At 41.8% G+C, this 20534-nt stretch overlaps 1 protein-coding gene across 1 annotated transcript; it reads right to left on the bottom strand.

Annotated features, from left to right (window-relative positions):
- Nucleotides 1–3114: 3114 nt before the first annotated feature.
- Nucleotides 3115–19496, bottom strand: LOC138983313 (uncharacterized). The gene is made up of 8 exons (XM_070356724.1): nt 19404–19496; nt 18457–18588; nt 17691–17787; nt 16120–16166; nt 14742–15065; nt 5038–5143; nt 4191–4237; nt 3115–3298 (listed from the first exon to the last, which is right to left on the bottom strand). Exons 2-8 carry the CDS (start codon nt 18577–18579, stop codon nt 3263–3265), a joined length of 780 nt encoding a protein of 259 aa, XP_070212825.1. The 5' UTR covers nt 18580–18588; nt 19404–19496; the 3' UTR covers nt 3115–3262.
- Nucleotides 19497–20534: the final 1038 nt, after the last annotated feature.

Below are 20534 nucleotides of genomic sequence, written 5' to 3'. Positions count from 1 at the left end.
CTAGTGTTTTGCCAACACAGCTTAGGAGGGAGATTGGACGATAATTACTACATGTATCTTTGTTTCCCTTTTTATGAACTGGTGAAACGTGGGCTATTTTCCAAACTGACGGAAAAAGTCCTTCACGTAAAGACCGATTAAACAGTGCAGTTAGGCTGTCACAAATCACTTCGCAGCTCTCAATTAAAATTCTATTGTGGATTTCGTCTGGACCGACTGCTTTTGTTTTGTCTAGTTTGTTAATCGTATTTATAACTTCTTCGACTGAAAGTGTGAGAGTGTTTATTCTGCAAGGAAGCCTTGGTACTTCAGGAATGGCTGACATATCGTCTTCGACAATGGACTGTTGGATAAAGAAGTCGTTGAACAAGTTTGCTTTTTCTAGGTTAGTATAGTAGGTTGTTCCGTTTGACGTCAAAGGAGGAATTTCATTGGGGTTTGATCCTTTCTTTGATAAGAATGATTTAACTAGTTTCCACCAATTTTTAGTACCAAAGTTATCTCCACTGGATACTTTTTTGTCTAATTCTTTTATATATTCTAATTTCCGATTTCGAATTGTGTCAGTATAATTATTGCGAGTCATACGAAAGTGTTCCCAGGCCTCAGGTGTGTTTAGTCGCACTGCTGTATCGTGAACTGATCTTTTTTTGTCGCGTAGTTTTATAATTTCCTCTGTCATCCATGGTGCGTCTTGATCGCGAACAGTTATTGTCTTTACTGGCATGCATAGTCTTGCGACACTTAACAGCTTTTCGGAAAATGACCTGGCTGCTTCGTTGACAGTGTGTAGCGTTGCAATGCTCATCCAGTCGATTTTCCTCAGTTCGGTAAGGAATTTTTCTTTGTTTAATTTGGAATAGTTAAATATTGTTCTTTTGGATGCAGGAGTTTTATGTATGTGTTTCTTAATTGTCGCACATGGCACAGAATGGTCGCTGCAAATAGGGGGTAGAACGTTAATGCTTTGCACGATGTCTACACTCGAGGTAAGAATAAGGTCAATGCATGACGATGTTGTTTCTGTAACGCGGGTCGGAAGTGTAACTAGTTGTTGTAGACTGTTTAGAGTGATAATATCAAGAAGATGCTGCGACGGGTTGTTTGTAAAATCTGAATTGAAATCACCAAGAATAATAAACATATGCTCTGAAGCGGCGACATTTTTAATTGACTGATCGATGAGTTTCCAGTATTCTACATTAGAGTTAGGCGGCCTATAAAATGTACCTATTAACAACGTATCCTGGTTTAATCTAGTTTCAACCCATACGGCCTCAAGCTGGGGGATCAGAAGGTCATGCCTTGGTTTGCACACAAGAGTGTTTTTCACGTATACTGCTACCCCGCCGTGGGGGTCGTTAGGTCTGTCTTTACGAATTGGGGGGTGATAACCTTCAAGATGAATGTCGTCGTTAGACGTGGTCTCCGAAAGCCATGTCTCTGAGATCGTTATAATATCGTGGGTACTAGTCTCTGTTTCTATTATATCTAATTTGTTTCTGATACTTCTAGCATTTATGTGTATAACAGATAGCTCTCTAGGTTTCTTAGTTCGTGACGGTCCAGGGTTCGGGTGAATGTCGCCAGCAAGGCAGATCAGATAGCTGGCAAGGTTAATAAGTATTATATAGAAGAAGGATACGCTAACTGGTGCAATGTGGGTAAGTTGATTACGTGGTTTAATAGATTCGGCTTGTTGTGTCACATTCTTGGATGGGGCTGTCTTTCGACCGAGTAGATGCGATTTAAAGAATGTTTGGTTAGATAAACAATGGAGTAACAACGCAAGAGGATAGCCTTCTTTGCCCATAAAAAGCAATGCGAGAAAAGAGTAAATATTTGAAATATTCAGAAAGTTTAATTTTTTATTGGACAGGCCGACCGCTATTGAGTGATAACCCCCGATTCTGGCCCTGTAACAAGCTAGTGATACAAACATTATGTCACAGTTTCGCTAAGGAACACAAAAGGAGACGGGGCCAGAAGCGGTGGCGATCGTTCACACTGGTCTCTCGGAGGAAGCACACTCTTGGACGGAGAAAAAAATGTCTCCATCAGGAAAGGAGAAAGAGGACAGTTGGGTGAACAGAGCAGAAATATCGAAGTTCTAAGTAGGAATGACATTTTTAGGATTACGTTCAGTGTATAAATTGGAACAGAGCGATATGTCTAAGTGAAAAAGCAACTTTAAAAGAAAAACTAGAAAAGAAAGTAAATATAAACAATATGGAAAACTCGCAAAGAACCAACAGAAAGGAGAACAGCAACAATGAAGTACGATCACAAACAAAGGTGTTCATGAAAGTCAAGGGTAGAGTTGAATTTGAGCAGCAATGCGAATACAATCAAATCAGACGAACTAGGTATCTTGGTGGGCATTTACAGTGGTGTTTGTACATATATATATATAAGATATATTGTATCACATAGAAGCGTTAGATAGGTGTACTCATGGATACAAAAAGATACAAATAAGAATACAACCATAACAACAACTATGCCTATGCACTCACCCACACAGTAAGTCAATCGAAGGAAAATAGTCTAAGTCAATCGTAGGATAAATGTACTTGTGGGTACAGAAAGTATACATACAATAATGTCAACCACGACAACAGCCATGCGCGTACACTCACGCACGCACACGCACGCACACAGACACACACACACACACACACGCACACACACACACACACACGCACACACGCACACACGGTCACAGTGGTTGTCATGTGGCTAGTGGGTTAAGGGTAAAGATTGTTCCGATCTCCCAGGTCAACTAATGTGCAAGAACAAGTGCGCACGGAAAAGATCCTGTAATCCATGTCAGAGTTCGGTGAAACACGAAAATACCAAGTATGCATACTTCGAAAGCGGCATTAGCCTGCCTAAATGTAGGGGTAAAAACCCACTCGTGCTAAAACATGAGTCAACGTGGGAGTTTCAGTCCATGAAAGAAGAAGAAGAAGAAGAAGAAGAAGAAGAAGAAGAACCTAGCTCCTTATTCATAGCGCTGCCAACAGCAAGTCTACACTTGTTAAAGCTTGGCTTAATGTTGGATTCTTACAGTCCAAAGTTCTCAAAAGACAACCAAAAAAGACAGAGAGGTAGCCCTTTTCTTTCTTTAATCAACAACTCTCCAGAAAATGCAGATCCAGTTGGATTTGTTGTCTGAACCTTGAGACTCCAAGATCACACCTTTGGCCTTGGCCTCTGATCTGATCAGTCTCAGCAAAGTCGGATGTTTGGTGCAGATTTCTCAGTTGCAAGTACCGTCGGCCTCTGCCGCTAGGCTCTGCGTACAAACAAAGAAGTTAATCAATAAGTAATAAGACTATACTAATTGTGGCAGCAACAGCCGCAAAAACAACCCCGACGACAAACATTACCAAAAAAGAAATTCTACAACTGGTAATATTTCAAAACCACGACGACGACCACACACAAGCACAAGAACAAGTGATCATGCAAAAGATGCTGTGATCCATGTCGGAGTTCGGTGGGTTATAGAAACACGAAAATACCCAGCATGCGTCCACCGAAAGCGGCGTATAGCTGCCTAAATGGCTGGGTGCATTGCATCATCATCATCATCATCATCATCATCATATCACCATCATCATCATCGTCATCATCATCAATCATCATCATCATCATCATCATTCTCGTCGTCGTCGTCGTCATCATTATCATCACCATCATCTCCATCATCATCACTACCACCACCCTAATCTGGTTCCGCCCCCCTTGTCCGTGTGGCAAGAATCAGACAGCAGAGCACACCCTGCAGGCTTGTCCATACCACAGTGCTCTGAGGGACACCACCTGGCCAGAGGAGACAGCGCTACAAAAGAAGCTATTCGGCCCCTGAGAGGACTTGGAGAGGACAGCACGTTTCGCCTTGCAGTCCGGACTGACGATCTAACAGCGAACGACAAGAAGAAGACTACTACCACCAACACCAACAACAGCAACAACAACCACCACAATAACGAGGATGTGCATGAGACAAGACTACATCAGTTTTTCGAGTGTGTCATGTATTCCCCAGCCGCTTGATTACTGCAAGGACAATACATGCAGCATTCCTGCTTGTGGAATCTTCATCGACACAGTTGATATAGAGAGTGTGGAAATGATATACCAGCGGTATCGATATGTTGTAAAGTAATGTCATTTATACCAACCGTGGAGATAAAATTCGTGAACCTCGTGGCATTCTCGGCAGGCAGAGCTGAAACAGGGGTGGACATTTTCGGTTTAGCCAACACCATGATGACAGATAAAATAGCACACGCACGCACGTTGACACACATGTATACAGACACAAACACTGAGACAAAGCTAAACAAGTCGCGTAAGGCGAAAATACAACATTTAGTCAAGTAGCTGTCGAACTCACAGAATGAAACTGAACGCAATGCAATGTTTCAGCAAGACCGTAGCATCGTCAGTCCACCGCTCATGGCGAAGGCAGTGAAATTGACAAGAAGAGCGGGGTAGTAGTATCGCTGAGAAGGATAGCACGCTTTTCTGTACCTCTCTTCGTTTTAACTTTCTGAGCGTGTTTTGAATCCAAACATATCATATCATATCGATTCCCTATGTTAAAACATTTAGTCAAAACTTGACTAAATGTAAAAAGGTGTGAAACAGTTTAAAATTGAATGATTTTTTGAGGAGTATGACGCCAGAAAAGCGAACCAACAATTTTACACACACGCACACACGCACACACACAACACACACACACACACACGCACACACACACACACACACACGCACACACACGCACACGCACACACACACACCCACAAACACACACACAAACATACACACACACACACACCCACACACACAGATACACACACACACACAGACACACTCACAGACACACACACAAACACACACAAATGCACGTACACGAACACACACACACACACACATACACACACGCTCACATACACACACACACACACACACACACACACACACACACAAACACACACACACACAATGATCCACACGACTCACCAGCGATAAGTCTGGTCAGCCCTGCACGTCCAACGCGCTGCAGGTAAGCCGTCAGCTGACAGACCCTGGCCGCCTCCACCGCCTCCACCGCCGCTGTCATGGAGTTCTGTGATAGTGGACGCTACACTGTCATACTCGTATTACTACAACATTGAAAAGTGACGTAACAAAGCTGAACAGTCAATTGTGAATAAAAATTTAAAAAAAAGGCTGTTTACGGTAACATAGGCCCAAAAAATAGGGTCGGTAGGTCGGGATTTTTAAATTAATTTTTTTTTTTCAAAAAAACATATTTTTAAGTTATTTTGCCCCAAAACAAAGACTTTTTAATTTTTAATTTTAATTTTTTAAACATTTTTTTTTCCCTCCAAAATGCCAAAACAAGTCGCGTAAGGCGAAAATACAACATTTAGTCAAGTAGCTGTCGAACTCACAGAATGAAACTGAACGCAATGCCATTTTTCAGCAAGACCGTATACTCGTAGCATCGTCAGTCCACCGCTCATGGCAAAGGCAGTGAAATTGACAAGAAGAGCGGGGTAGTAGTTGCGCTAAGAAGGATAGCACGCTTTTCTGTACCTCTCTTTGTTTTAACTTTCTGAGCGTGTTTTTAATCCAAACATATCATATTTATATGTTTTTGGAATCAGGAACCGACAAGGAATAAGATGAAAGTGTTTTTAAATTGATTTCGACAATTTAATTTTGATAATAATTTTTATATATTTAATTTTCAGAGCTTGTTTTTAATCCAAATATAACATATTTATATGTTTTTGGAATCAGAAAATGATGGAGAATAAGATGAACGTAAATTTAAATCGTTTTATAATGTATTTATTTTTTTTACAATTTTCCGATTTTTAATGACCAAAGTCATTAATTAATTGTTAAGCCACCAAGCTGAAATGCAATACCGAAGTCCGGGCTTCGTCGAAGATTACTTGACCAAAATTTCAACCAATTTGGTTGAAAAATGAGAGCGTGACAGTGCCGCCTCAACTTTCACGAAAAGCCGGATATGACGTCATCAAAGACATTTATCAAAAAAATGAAAAAAACGTTCGGGGATATCAATCCCAGGAACTCTCATGTAAAATTTCATAAAGATCGGTCCAGTAGTTTGGTCTGAATCGCTCTACACACACAGACAGACAGACAGACAGACAGACAGACACACACACACACACACACACACACACACACACACGCACAGACAGACAGACACACATACACCACAACCCTCGTTTCGATTCCCCCTCGATGTTAAAATATTTAGTCAAAACTTGACTAAATATAACAAGTCGCGAAAGGCGAAATTACTACATTTAGTCAAGCTGTGGAACTCACAGAATGAAACTGAACGTAGTCCGCCGCTAGTGCAAAAGGCAGTGAAAGTGACGAGCCTGTTTGGCGCGGTAACGGTTGCGCTGTGCTTCATAGCACGCTTTACTGTACCTCTCTTCGTTTTAACTTTCTGAGCGTGTTTTTAATCCAAACATATCATATCTATATGTTTTTGGAATCAGGAACCGACAAGGAATAAGATGAAAGTGTTTTTAAATTGATTTGGAAAATTTAATTTTGATAATAATTTTTATATTTTTAATTTTCAGAGCTTGTTTTTAATCCAAATATAACATATTTATATGTTTTTGGAATCAGAACATGATAAAGAATAAGATTAACGTAAATTTGGATCGTTTTATAATTTTTTTTATTTTTTTACAATTTTCAGATTTTTAATGACCAAAGTCATTAATCAATTTTTAAGCCACCAAGCTGAAATGCAATACCGAAGTCCGGCCTTCGTCGAAGACTGCTTGGCCAAAATTTCAATCAATTTGATTGAAAAATGAGGGTGTGACAGTGCCGCCTCAACTTTTACAAAAAGTCGGATATGACGTCATCAAAGATATTTATCAAAGAAATGAAAAAAACGTCTGAGGATATCATACCCAGGAACTCTCATGTCAAATTTCATAAAGATCGGTTCAGTAGTTTAGTCTGAATCGCTCTACACACACACACAGACAGACAGACAGACAGACAGACAGACAGACAGACACACAGACACACACACACACACACACACACACACACACACACACACACATACACCACAACCCTCGTCTCGATTCCCCCCTCTACGTTAAAACATTTAGTCAAAACTTGACTAAATGTAAAAAGGTCTAGGGTCGCGCGAAAAAATAGGGTCGGTCGGGATACCGTAAACAGACTTTTTGTTTTTTGTTGCCTAACCAAAAACAGTGAATCGTGATAGTAATCATCAGAAATGATTGAAATTAGTTTTCTTCAGTCATTCGGTTGGTAATGGTCTGCTTTGTGTCCAACATCAATATGGTCTGATGAGACATCGTGTGTGATTAGTAAGTAGCTGATTTTCCTTTTTCTGAATGGGTGACATTGCTTTTTATATTTAGTCAAGTTTTGACTAAATAATTTAACGTAGAGGGGGGAATCGAGACGAGGGTCGTGGTGTATGTGTGTGTGTGTGTGTGTGTGAGTGTGTGTGTGTGTGTGTCTGTCTGTGTGTGTGTGTAGAGCGATTCAGACTAAACTACTGGACCGATCTTTATGAAATTTGACATGAGAGTTCCTGGGATTGATATCCCCGAACGTTTTTTTCATTTTTTTGATAAATGTCTTTGATGACGTCATATCCGGCTTTTCGTGAAAGTTGAGGCGGCACTGTCACGCCCTCATTTTTCAACCAAATTGGTTGAAATTTTGGTCAAGTAATCTTCGACGAAGCCCGGGGTTCGGTATTGCATTTCAGCTTGGTGGCTTAAAAATTAATTAATGACTTTGGTCATTAAAAATCTGAAAATTGTAAAAAAAAATAAAAATTTATAAAACGATCCAAATTTACGTTTATCTTATTTTCCATCATTTTCTGATTCCAAAAACATATAAATATGTTATATTCGGATTAAAAACAAGCTCTGAAAATTAAATATATAAAAATTATTATCAAAATTGAATTGTCCAAATCAATTTAAAAACACTTTCATCTTATTCCTTGTTGGTTCCTGATTCCAAAAACATATAGATATGATATGTTTGGATTAAAAACACGCTCAGAAAGTTAAAACAAAGAGAGGTACAGAAAAGCGTGCTATCCTTCTTAGCGCAACTGCTACCCCGCTCTTCTTGTCAATTTCACTGCCTTTGCCATGAGCGGTGGACTGACGATGCTACGAGTATACGGTCTTGCTGAAAAATGGCAGCTACTTGACTAAATATTGTATTTTCGCCTTACGCGACTTGTTTTGAGACTGCTACAGTGATAGGACTTCACCTGGTGTTACCTGTTCCAGCATGCGCTCGTGTTTTCTCGTGTTTTTCTCTCTTGACCCCATGCGACCTCAGTGTGCTGTATCGCCAGCTTCAGCAAACCGTGACTTAGCTTAACATTGGGTTACAACAGGCCCACGAAATATTAAGTACATCTGCCTTGTCTTGCTCTGCACAAGCACCCTTGAGTTTTGTTTTATTCGGAGCTCTTCTGTCGCCATGGCTGAAAAGCGAGAAGCAAGCTCTCCCTTGCAGGATGACTCCAAACGCTCTTGCTTTGGTGACAATAGCTTGTCTGAAGCCAGTGATTTCCTTAGCAGCACAGTAATCGACAGTGACGCAGGTAGGTCTGTGAAAGAACAGGTCAAGTTAGCGCTCAGTGATCCCGAAGTATTGGAACTGTTGTCAAAAGCTATTGCAGCCCAAGTCTCTCACCAGCTACGTAATGAGATTACTAGCCTGAAAAAAGCTCTTGAACAGAAGGACAGGGACATCTTACGTCTCCAAGACAAGGTCGACGAGTTGGAACAATATGGTCGTAGAACTTCGATCAGAATCAGCAACATCCCCGAATTACCAGGGGAGGACACAGACTCGATCGCAAAGAAAATCGGCCACGAGATCGGTGTTCCCCTGGATGACGTGACCATCGAGAGGTCGCACCGTGTAGGCAGGAGGGAGGTGGGGTCTGGCAGGCCTGCCAGTCGGCCGATCTTGGTCAAACTGTCCTCTTACAGACAGAAGCACGCGCTCATGGGAGCGAAGAAAAAGCTAGCTGAAGTCGATTTATCCAAAACCTTCCCCAACCTTCCCTGGGCCCTTCCCCCCAACCGCAGGCAGGGATCAACCCCGAGAGTGTACCTGAATGAAGATCTCACCAAAGTGAGGGCTGAAGTCGCTGCGGCGGCCCGGCAAAGCAAAAGAGAGGGCAAAATAAGTGACACCTGGACGAGAGACGGTATCATTTTTTTGAAGAAGGATGACAGAATTTCAAAGATAACGACCAAACGAGAACTGGAAATCTCCGTCGCGTAAAATTTGCAAACATGCATTGTTATAAACATGTCAACTGCCTCTAACCCCTGTGTCAATATTTGCTACGGGTACATGCGAACTGTTATTGCCAGTACACATCCTTGAGGTTAGGATAGCACGTGAAGTGGCCTTGATATAATATAGGACTGCGTGCATATGAACTCTGGCTACGAAGCATGCGTTGTCAAGCTAAAGTGGTGTGTGCTGGTCTGCAGCTGTGTCAGTGGACAAGGGTACAGCTGTTCCGGGCTGCATCAAAACATGTACTCTGCCAAAACAAGCTCGGTGAACTGTGAGTGAGGACGATGCGTGCGTGTGGACTGCATGTTTATGCTTGTGTTTTGTGCGGTTTGTATTGAGATTCAGCAATCAGCAATCGCTTATACGCTGATTCTCGTTCTGCTTGTTTATGCTGACTCATTGTAAAGTTACCAACAATAGGCAGTCTTATCTGTTGTACTAGCAAACTAGCCTGGGCCCTGTATCAGTGCGTTTTGTAGTGTGTTTTTTTCCCCCCTTGTTCTCCAGCACAACATATTCTAATCAGATAAAGAGTCACGTCATGAATTTTTGTAAAACATGTTGTCTATTCACATATGCACAGCACTACACATTTTCAAGTGTTTTCCTTGAATTCAAGCCATAATATTTTGGCTTTTTCTTTATTCCCTTTCGTCAGTTTCTTCTATTTGTTACATTACTTTTAATGAATCAACATTTTCCTTCATTTTTTGTGACAATGTTCTGGGACCCCCCAACTGTAATATATGCGAACATGGAACTGCCGGCGCTGGTCTCTTTTCTTTTTGAAGTTTTACAGAGATCTGTAACCTGAATGAGTGGTAGTAGTGTAACACAGTATAGAGCCAGCGTGGGTATGTTCCAGCCCAAGGCGGTTCAACTGTCTAATAGAAAATTATTTTTCCACGCTGCTGATTTAGTTGTTCCGTTTTTTGTGTTGTTTGTTTGTGGATATAAATACTTAAAGTTGGCCTTATTCCTTTATGTGTGTATGAAATGTAAAAACGATTATTCTTCAAATTCTGCGAAGGTGTGGAGTATTGTTAAAAGAAGTGAATGCAGAGCTTAAAGGTAAACGCGTCTGTATATCAGAACGTTCTGGAGATTGTTCATTTTTCATGTGTTTTGGAATAATGTGTATAATAGAAATTATGTTGATCTTAGCAGGCGATGTTCATGTGAACCCCGGGCCGGTCAAGGAAAAGTTTAAGAAATTATCTATCATTCACTTAAGCGTACGAAGCCTTAGAAATAAAATAGACATTTTAGAAGTTCAGGTTCAAGATTTTGATATTGTGACATTATCAGAAACATGGCTGTCTAATATAGTAAATAATGATGATTTGCATTTTTCAGGGTTTAATTTACCGATTAGGCAAGATAGACCAAATAACCCCCATGGAGGCGTTGCAGTTTATGTAAAAGATAATTTGTATTGTAAAACGAGACATGATCTCTCCATCCCCGATCTAGAGGCCATTTGGATTGAAACTAAGATACATCAGGAAAGTTTATTAGTTGGAACTTTTTATAGACCGCCTTCTGCAAATATTGGTTATTGGGATCTGATAGATCAATCAGTTAATGCAGCCGGTATGACTGGTATGAAGTATATTGTTTGTGGTGATTTTAATTCCGATGTTCTTAATAGTACGTGTTTCAATTTGCAAGATATTATGATAAAAAATAGTTTGCTCCAGTTAGTCAAACAACCTACACGAATTACAGAAACAACGTCAACGTGCATAGATTTGATTTTGACACCAAGCCCTGATATTGTTGAAGAAATTCAGGTTTTACCGCCAATCTGCAGTGACCATTCGGCAGCGGTTGATTTATAATTATTCCAAATTGGACGTTGTCAGTTTAAAGGAAAAATTATGTAATGTGGATTGGACGAGTATGGTCTCACTCAGTTCGATTGACGAAGCAGCAGAGGCATTTTCGGATACCCTAATGGATATGGTTACACAGTGTATGCCAGTTAAAGAAATAACTGTGAGAGAAGCGGATACACCCTGGATGACTGACGGTATTAAACGACTGATTGATAAAAAGAAAAAGATACACACATTAGCAAAACTATTGAATTCTGTTTGGATCTGGGATTTTTTCCGAAGAATTCGCAATAAATTAACTGATGTTATTCGATTGAGGAAAGCAGAATATTTAAAAGAATTGGATAATCGTGTTAGTTCACAAGACTGTTTTGGCAATAAAGATTGGTGGAAATTAGTAAAGTCGTTTATGTCACGCAAAGGTATGTCTTCAAATGAATTTCCTCCCATCGAAAACAATGGCCGTGTTTATTATTCCAATGTAGAAAAAGCAACAGTATTCAATGAATGTTTTGTAAAACAATCGGTATTGGATGATGATGATGATGAAGTTCCTGAAGTTAGAGAACAGAATACCACCATTGATTTTTTGATTATTGATGCTGCACACGTGCTTACTATGTTGAAGAATCTTGATGTACGCAAAGCCTCTGGTCCTGATTCTGTTTCAAATAGAGTTCTGGCTGCATGTGCAGATATTATTGCGATGCCACTCACTGCATTATTCAACAGATCTCTCGAAGAAGCCACAGTTCCTGCAATATGGAAGATAGCTAATGTAATTCCGATATATAAAAAAGGTGAAAAGGAATTATGTTCAAATTACCGACCAATATCACTTCTTAGCTGTGTAGGTAAAGTTATGGAAAGGTGTGTACAATGTCACGTGTTTGCTTATTTGAAGGAGTATAACCTGTTAAGACCACTTCAGTCCGGTTTTATTGCATGTGATTCAACTGTATATCAACTCATTTGTTTGTATAATGATTATATGCAAAGCTGTTGATGATAAGATAACGTCACAGGCGATTTTCTTTGACGTGTCAAAAGCTTTCGACAGAGTTTGGCACAAGGGTTTGATGAAAAAGTTATACGCTATTGGCATAAGGGGACAGTTGTATTTTTGGTTTGATAATTATTTGAGGGAAAGAAAACAATGTGTTGTGGTAAAAGGTTGTAAGTCACAGTTTTTGCCGGTTTCTGCGGGTGTTCCCCAAGGGTCAGTATTAGGACCTCTCCTCTTTTTGGTTTATATAAACGACATTGTTGATAATATTGAATCAGTGATTAAACTATTTGCAGATGATACCAGCATGTATTTAAGCCTCGATGACCCTTTCCGTAGAACTGAAATACTCAATTCTGATTTAGGTAAGATTGCAAACTGGGCCATTAAATGGAAAGTGAAATTTAATCAGTCGAAAACAGAGTTAATTTCCTTTTCCGGTCAAAGATGTATACAGAAATTTCCCCTTGTTTTTGGCGATGTAGCCCTCATAGAAAAAAGAAAGTCATAAACATTTAGGTGTTATTTTTCAAGATAATTGTAAATTGGGCCTTACACATACAGTCTATTGTAGCAACTTGTCGAGTACTTGTGGCTTGTTTAAAATCTTATAAATATAGGCTCAGTCGAAGATCCCTAGAAGCAATGTATAAATCTTTTATCTTACCTCATTTTGATTATTGTGATGTTGTGTGGGATAATTGTACAAAGAAGCTTTCAGATGAGCTGGAGAAGCTGCAACTCGAATCCATTCGAATTATTGTTGGTGCTGTTAAAGGCACTTCACACAAAAAATTGTATACAGAATCTGGCTTTATACCACTTACAGAGCGAAGACGCCGTCACAAATTAATGTTATATTATAAAATGGTCCACGGCAATGTACCAAATTACCTCAACGTTTTATTGCCACCTCTTGTTTCTGACCTAAATCCCTACCACCACAGACACCCACTAGAGCGTAAGACTCCCCAGTGTAAATCAGATTTGTACAAGTCATCTTTTATTCCTTCTGCAACTAGTCTCTGGAATAAGTTGCCTGAAAATATACAACAATGTGATTCTGTTGGTCTGTTCAAGCGACATTTCACAGCTTTTGATATTTCAATTCCACCATATTACTATTCCCCAAATCGCAAAACTGAAGTTTTGCATTGCAGGTTAAGACTTGGAATGAGTGATTTACAATATGATATGTTTAATCGCCACCTAGTAAACAACCCGGAATGTTCTTGTGGTTATTTTGCTGAAACTGTTCATCACTATTTGCTATCATGTCCCCTGTTTAATGATGCAAGAACCGCAACAATCGGTACATTAGCTCCAGAATTTGTTAATATTGACACACTCCTGACAGGTGATTCAAACATTTCCATATTTGAAAATAGTGCTATTTTTGTTGTTGTCCAAAGCTATATTGAGAAATCAAACCGCTTTGGGACACCTTAGTTCGATGTTGGTGTGGGTTTTTCTAAATATATTACTTGGGGCCCATCTTTTTTTTTGATATTTTGTTGTGTCTTTCGTTCTCGTTTTGTATTTGTTTTCGTTTTCGGTATTGACACAGATTGTGTTCGATAATTCAAACTAAGTTTTCCTTGCTGTTTTTCTCCTTTTCTTTTTTTTCCTTTTTTTTTCCTTTTTTTATTTTTTATATATATTTATTTTTTTTGTCTCATCTCTTTTTTCAAAAATGTGTCGCATTGATCATAATCCGCCATGAAATTTCAGGAATGTTTATGTGAGCACTTACCATAAGTTTTAAACTTGTTGTGCTCCTTCTTAATGATGTTGTTATATTATCATGTGTCTGTTTACGAATAAAATACTGTTTAAAGGAAATTAGTTCCCTTTAGTTCTTCAGTGCATATCTTTTTTTTATGTTATGGTTATTTTACCCCTGATTTATGGAAGAATGTATGGAAGGTTGGTGATGTCTTGAGTTTGCTGTGTACACGGAGGAGGAACAGGCGTTTGTCATTCAAACGTGCTTACAAGTTTAATATGTGCTCAATCATTTCTGAATTTAATAAAACATAAATACAGAATACTACATGGCGTGATGTGTCATGCTAGATTCACGTTTTACTCAGCTTGATTTGTTAAAATATTGACCCTCCACCACGGAATGAGTCGCATGTCACCATTGCATGATTTTCATATTTTTTACATTTTCCTAACGAGTTTTTTATGCTCTATCCAGTGGTGAAAACCGTTTTAGAAAAGAGCAAAAACTGTTTGCGTTATAAGCCTGTGACTAAGGTGACCCTCACATTGTTACCACACACTCCCCAGACTTATATTAAGCCTAGCGCAGAACCGCGCGAGGTGACATGCGACTCATTTCGTGGTGGAGGGTCACATTAATATTGAAATGCGAGCGAAAGCAGTCTGTATACGCTTGTACCCGCGGGAAAGAAGGGTCATTCAAATGAAAATAATTTGTTGGCACGAATGCAAGATTCGTATGTTATTCCAACACTGACCATGACATCAGATAGCTGAGACGGTTGCCTCGTAGGCTGGCGAGTAGGTTGGCGGGTTGGCTGGCGGGTTGGCTCGCTGGTTTGCTCTCTCAGGGCGTCAATGGGTTGGCGAGTTAGTTCCCTCGTGAGTTCGCCATCAGAAGGTTGGCGAGTGGGCTGGCGGGTTGGCTCCCTCGTTCGGTCGCTATCGAGGGGTCGGCGAGTGGGCTGGCGGGTTGGCTCCCTTGTGGGGTTTCCTGGATCCCTGGTTGGCTGTCTGGTAGGTTCCCGCGTGGCGTCCAGTCGTCCAGCCGGACACCTGCCGCTCGCTTCGGCCGCCACTCTCTGTGAGATGAAAGTTTGGTTAGGTATTGTTTTAATTTCTGTTTAAATAATATGTTCATGACATTTACACTACTTAAAAGTAAAATCAACAACAAGCCTACGGCTTATTTTTGTGAAAGTTTTGTTTTGATAATGGTATAGTACTATACTGAACGGCAAAAGTTAGGGACCGCCCTTGAAAAAACCAGCTGACTTCATCTGTGCCAAACTCCTTGTTCCTAAGTTTATAAAACCAAATGGCTGTCAGGCCGTACACACCAGTGGGTGAGCAATGCTGTGTTAGCAGGAAACTTGCTCGGGATCCACGGAGGCCTGGCTAGGGCACGAGACAGAAACTGCCAAACTGCAAAAAGTGGACAATTTTTACGCTGGCACGTGGGCAAGCCTGGGCGGGAAAGATGAAAAATTCGTTATGCACGTGCAGGGGGGGATGTGTTGAGAGTGAACTGTTGTCACCAGTTAGGCTTTATAGCCCCGCGATTTTCCGCTAGCCACCATCTTCTCACTATGCCTCCCAGACGAAAGGTGACCACCTTCAACAAAGCCCGGGCCATCGCATGGCTGCAAGACGGCGTAAGCAAGCGAGAAGTGGGCAGACGACTTGGAGTGTCCCATTCTGTCGTGGTCAGGCTGCATCAGAAGTTCCAGGCCACCAACAGCGTTCTGGAGAGGCCCAGGTCATGACGGCCTGTTTTTTTCAAGGGCGGTCCCTAACTTTTGCTGTTCAGTATATATTATGACAACCACTCGCTAGAAGAGTAGTGCCATCACGATATCCATTGTCACAAACATGTGTGTAATAACACTAGTACTGAGACTCTGGGAAAGATTAGTACTACTACAAGGTTTATTCTCAAAAAAAACCACACCCTCTAGTGGCAGAAAACTTTCACACAAACAACAGTTTAACGTGGTTGAAAAATGGCAATTCCCAAAATTCAAAACGTGAAACTAAATTTCCGTTTTCTTATGATTTTTTAACAAACATCTTTTAAAATTTATAAGCATGACTAATTCTCAAATACAATTCTATGAAAACATAGCCCTGACCGACCTCAGAAATGTACCCTTGCAGTCTGTCGGCTTCTTGTGTCGGTAGCGCTGTAAGGGATATGTGCACATATTAATTCACATTAAAAAGGGCTGCTGCTCGCATCCATGCACAAGTCACTGACGTACAAAGCCAAATGTATTTAAGGCGGACGGGTCAGACCTGATCGTCTCAGAGAAACGGAACGCTTGCCACACCATGCTCCTAAAGACGTACGCGGTGAAGGTCGTTTTACCCCACATTTGACGTGGATGTCTGCTGCATGGACAGCAGGAACGGGCCTCGATGTTGCTGGTTTTTGTAGTGTTTACTTCCATGGTTCCATAGATTCCAACTCGTCGCCAAGATTCGGGTTGATGAGATATTTCGATTACGAATCGGCCAGTTTTTATGCTGAACTGACCGCCATTTGCAAAGTGGGTGTCGACTGAAAGACGTGCGCTCATTGGCTGGAGGATGCTTGCCATCCGTTCGGAATAGATCCAGCTGTATTTCGAACGGACGGGCCGAGGCGGACGCTGTCAAGCGTGTGAGACGTACGGTTCGGAGGCCACACGATCGGTTTGTGGTCAGTTTCGGGCGGTCGGTCTCACACGTACGGGCGAAACCGATCGTGTATCTTGGCCTTAAAAGAGGGACCCTTTTTTGCAAAACGGCAACGTGGCGATACGAACGTCTTTCCGGCACACGCCTCGCTCGTGATTGGTCCCATCATTGTTTGTCTGCCGTTTTGTAAGACGAGGTCACTCTCCTTCAACCCATACACACGTGACGGACATCTTTTCGGAATTCGTCATTTGAACCAACAAACAGACAGGCAGACCAACCGACTGACAAACAGACAGGCAGACCTACCGACTGACAAACAGACAGGCAGACCAACCGACTGACAAACAGACAGGCAGACCTACCGACTGACAAACAGACAGGCAGACCTACCGACTGACAAACAGACAGGCAGACCAACCGACTGACAAAGAGACAGGCAGACCTACCGACTGACAAACAGACACGTACAGGTTTACATGGAGTAAGATACAGACAAAGACTATCTGCCTGTGAGTGCGAGTGTGTGTGTGTGTGTGTGTGTGTGTGTGTGTGTTTGTGTGTGTGTGTGTGTATGTGTGTGTGTGTGTGTGAATGTGAGTGTGTGTGTGAGTGTGTGAATGTGAGTGTGTGAGTGTGTGTGCGTGTTCGTGCGTGTGTGCATGTGCGTTCTCGTGCGTATATCAGCGCGTGCATGCGTGCGTCCGCGCGTGCATGCGTGTGTGTGTGTATATGTGTGTGTGTGCGTGTGTGTGTGTGCGTGCCTGCGTGTGTGCGTGCCTGCGTGTGTGTGAATATGTGTGTGTGTGTGTATATCTGCTTGTGTGTCTATCTGTGTGCGTGTGTGTGTGCTTACGTGTGTGTGTGCGTGCGTGCGTGTGTGTGTGTCTGTGTCCGTTCCTGTGTATATATATATGTGTGTGTACATCTGTTTTTGGGTGTCTATCTGTGTGTGTGTGTGTGTGTGTGTGTGTGTCAACGTATCGATCTATATCTATCTATAAACATGTGTGTTGAATGTTACTTACAAGCGAGGAGCCTGGTGACACGCTCACGCCCCAGTCTCTGGAGGAAAGCAGTCAGCTTACACGACTCTGCTGCCGCCACTATCTCTGTCACGTACACCTGCCATCACACACACACAACTCATGATGATGATGATGATGATGATGATGATGATGGAGAAGAAAGGCGTCAGCTTACACGACTCTGCTGCCGCCACGATCTCTGTCAGGTTCACCTGGCATCACAGGTAGAAAACTGTAACGATGACGATGATGACGATGCTGACGACGATGACGACGCGTCGACGACGACGATGATGATGATGATGATGATGATGATGATGATGATGATGATGATGACTCTTTGTGTCACCGACACACTGAAACGCATACACAGACGTTGGGCCGCGTTGATGTCAGCACACGAGCAGACACGGTTACGTCAACGTTATAAGACAGACAGACAGACGAACGCACGTACATACGCACACACACACACATATATATATATCTATATACACACAAACATATACACACACACATATACAAACATACACACACACAAGCACACACACATATATATACACAAACATATACACATACATACACACACGCTCGGATGCACGGACGCACGGACACACACACACACAACCACCCACCCTCCCCGCCGATCCCCCGCCACGCACAGAGACAAACAGAATATTGCCACACTAAATCTCTACCACCACATCTCCAACCTCACTCACCACCATATGAACGTTAAGATAGGAATAACGTTGCCTCGAATTACCCGTGCTCCAGAGGGCAGATCCTGGAAGGACGCGGAATGGGTGAGAGAGTCCAGAGCATTGAGCAGTTCCCCTCCCACTCCACAGGCAGTCACGCACACTGTTAACACGCACAGCAGTCTCATCGTGCAAGACTGCAACAGTCAATGCAGTATATATCTGTTGTATGTCAAATGTAAATTTTAAGGTGAAGCGAAGGATTGGAGGAAAGAAGGATGGAAGGAAGGGAGTGTCAAACGCATAATTTGCAAGTTCACCTCCGACAGAGCAACGTACATCATCGTGCGCGACTGAATGGGTTCACTCGAGGGTAAAGCGAATCAATCAATCAATCAATGAGTCTTATATCGCGCATATTCCGTGGGTACAGTTCTAGGCGCTCTGCAGTGATGCCGTGTGAGATGAAATTTTATACGGCCAGTAATTGCAGCCATTTCGGCGCATATTTACCTTTCACGGCCTATTATTCCAAGTCACACGGGTATAGGTAGACAATTATTAACTGTGCCTAAGCAATTTTTGCCAGGAAAGAACCTTTTGTCAATCGTGGGATCTTTAACGTGCACACCCAATGTAGTGTACACGAGGGGGAGTTCGGACACCGAAGAGAGTCTGCACACAAATTTGACTCTGAAATAAATTTCCGCCGAACCTGGGATCGAACTCACGCTGACAGCGGCCAACTGAATACAAATCCAGCGCGCTACCAACTGAGCTATATCCCCGCCCCGAATGAGAGAAACAGTAATGGAACGAAAGAACGAACGAACGAACGAACAAACAAACGAACGAATACACGAGTAGCAACAACAGCGAAATAAGTAATAGTTTTTACTGTTGTAGATGGGGATGATGATGATGATGATGATGATGATGATGCAGAAACAGAAGATCAATCAAAATATACACTTTGCTCCCTACAAAGACAAAATGAATGTGTCAAACTTACCAGATGTGTTCTATTCCTAGAGGAGACACTTGAAATATTAATTTTCTCGGCTTTATATAGATAAGTCAGGTCTAAGTTTTTAGTGGCGTGATCCACTCATGGCGGAAAAGGTAGGGCAAGTTATGGGTCCAGAAAGATTAAGATTGCAAACATATCACGAAGACACGTACAATATTCACGTGTGAGACAACATCAGGTCTTCAGTCGTGTTTTGTTGCTGTTGCTTATTTTGCTGTTCTTTAAGATTAAAATGAGAGTTTGACACATACACGCACGCTCACACGAGTATTGACAGAAGTATTGCCTGAGACAATGACTTCGTGTGTAGTGAGACAGACAGGCTCTCACGGAACAAAGCTTGAAGTGTTCTACGTGTGTGCACGTGAATTATAGACTGCATGAGAAAGTAACATGTGTGTATTTCTGTGCAGCTAGATTTCTGTATATTGACAGAAATAGAACTTTCATGTTGAGTGAGAGTGATTTGTAGAATGAATGGGAAATAATATGTTTATGTTGTGTTGATTATTTCAATAGAGGTACATGGGCAAAGGGCTGTAACCGTGTTCTTGTCTTTGTGCCTGGTTGGAGTGTTGTGTGTGTGTGTGAAGGCTAGGTAGTAAACAGAGAGAAGCACGCACAATTTCTGATAGGAGTAAATATACATACATACATACACACGTAAATACCAGCCGTAACACACACACACACGTACGCGCACACATACACAGATACACACACACACGCGCGCGCGCGCGCTCACACACACACACACACACACACACAAACCCACATACACACACAGACACAGACACACACACACTCATTCACACACAGCCACATACACACACAAACACGCACACACACACACACACACACACAAACAAACACACACACACACACACACACACACACACACAAACAAACACACACACACGCGCGCGTGACCCTTCAATCTGTTCTTGATATTGTGATATTAGATGATTATTGTGTCCTGCTAAAAACCGTCCGGAAACTGAGACTTGGTTCGTATCTCTCTCTATATTTTGGACGCGTTGTTTTGCTGCTTTTGCCGTTGGTGTGGTTTCGGGGGGGGGGGGGGGGGTAGCAGGAGCTTCAACAGTGGTATAC

The sequence above is a fragment of the Littorina saxatilis genome, linkage group LG12 (assembly GCF_037325665.1).
Source record: "Littorina saxatilis isolate snail1 linkage group LG12, US_GU_Lsax_2.0, whole genome shotgun sequence".
NCBI classification, from domain to species: Eukaryota; Metazoa; Mollusca; class Gastropoda; order Littorinimorpha; family Littorinidae; genus Littorina; species Littorina saxatilis.
Note: the sequence above shows the minus strand (reverse complement) of the source record. Positions and strands in the feature narration are given on the sequence as shown.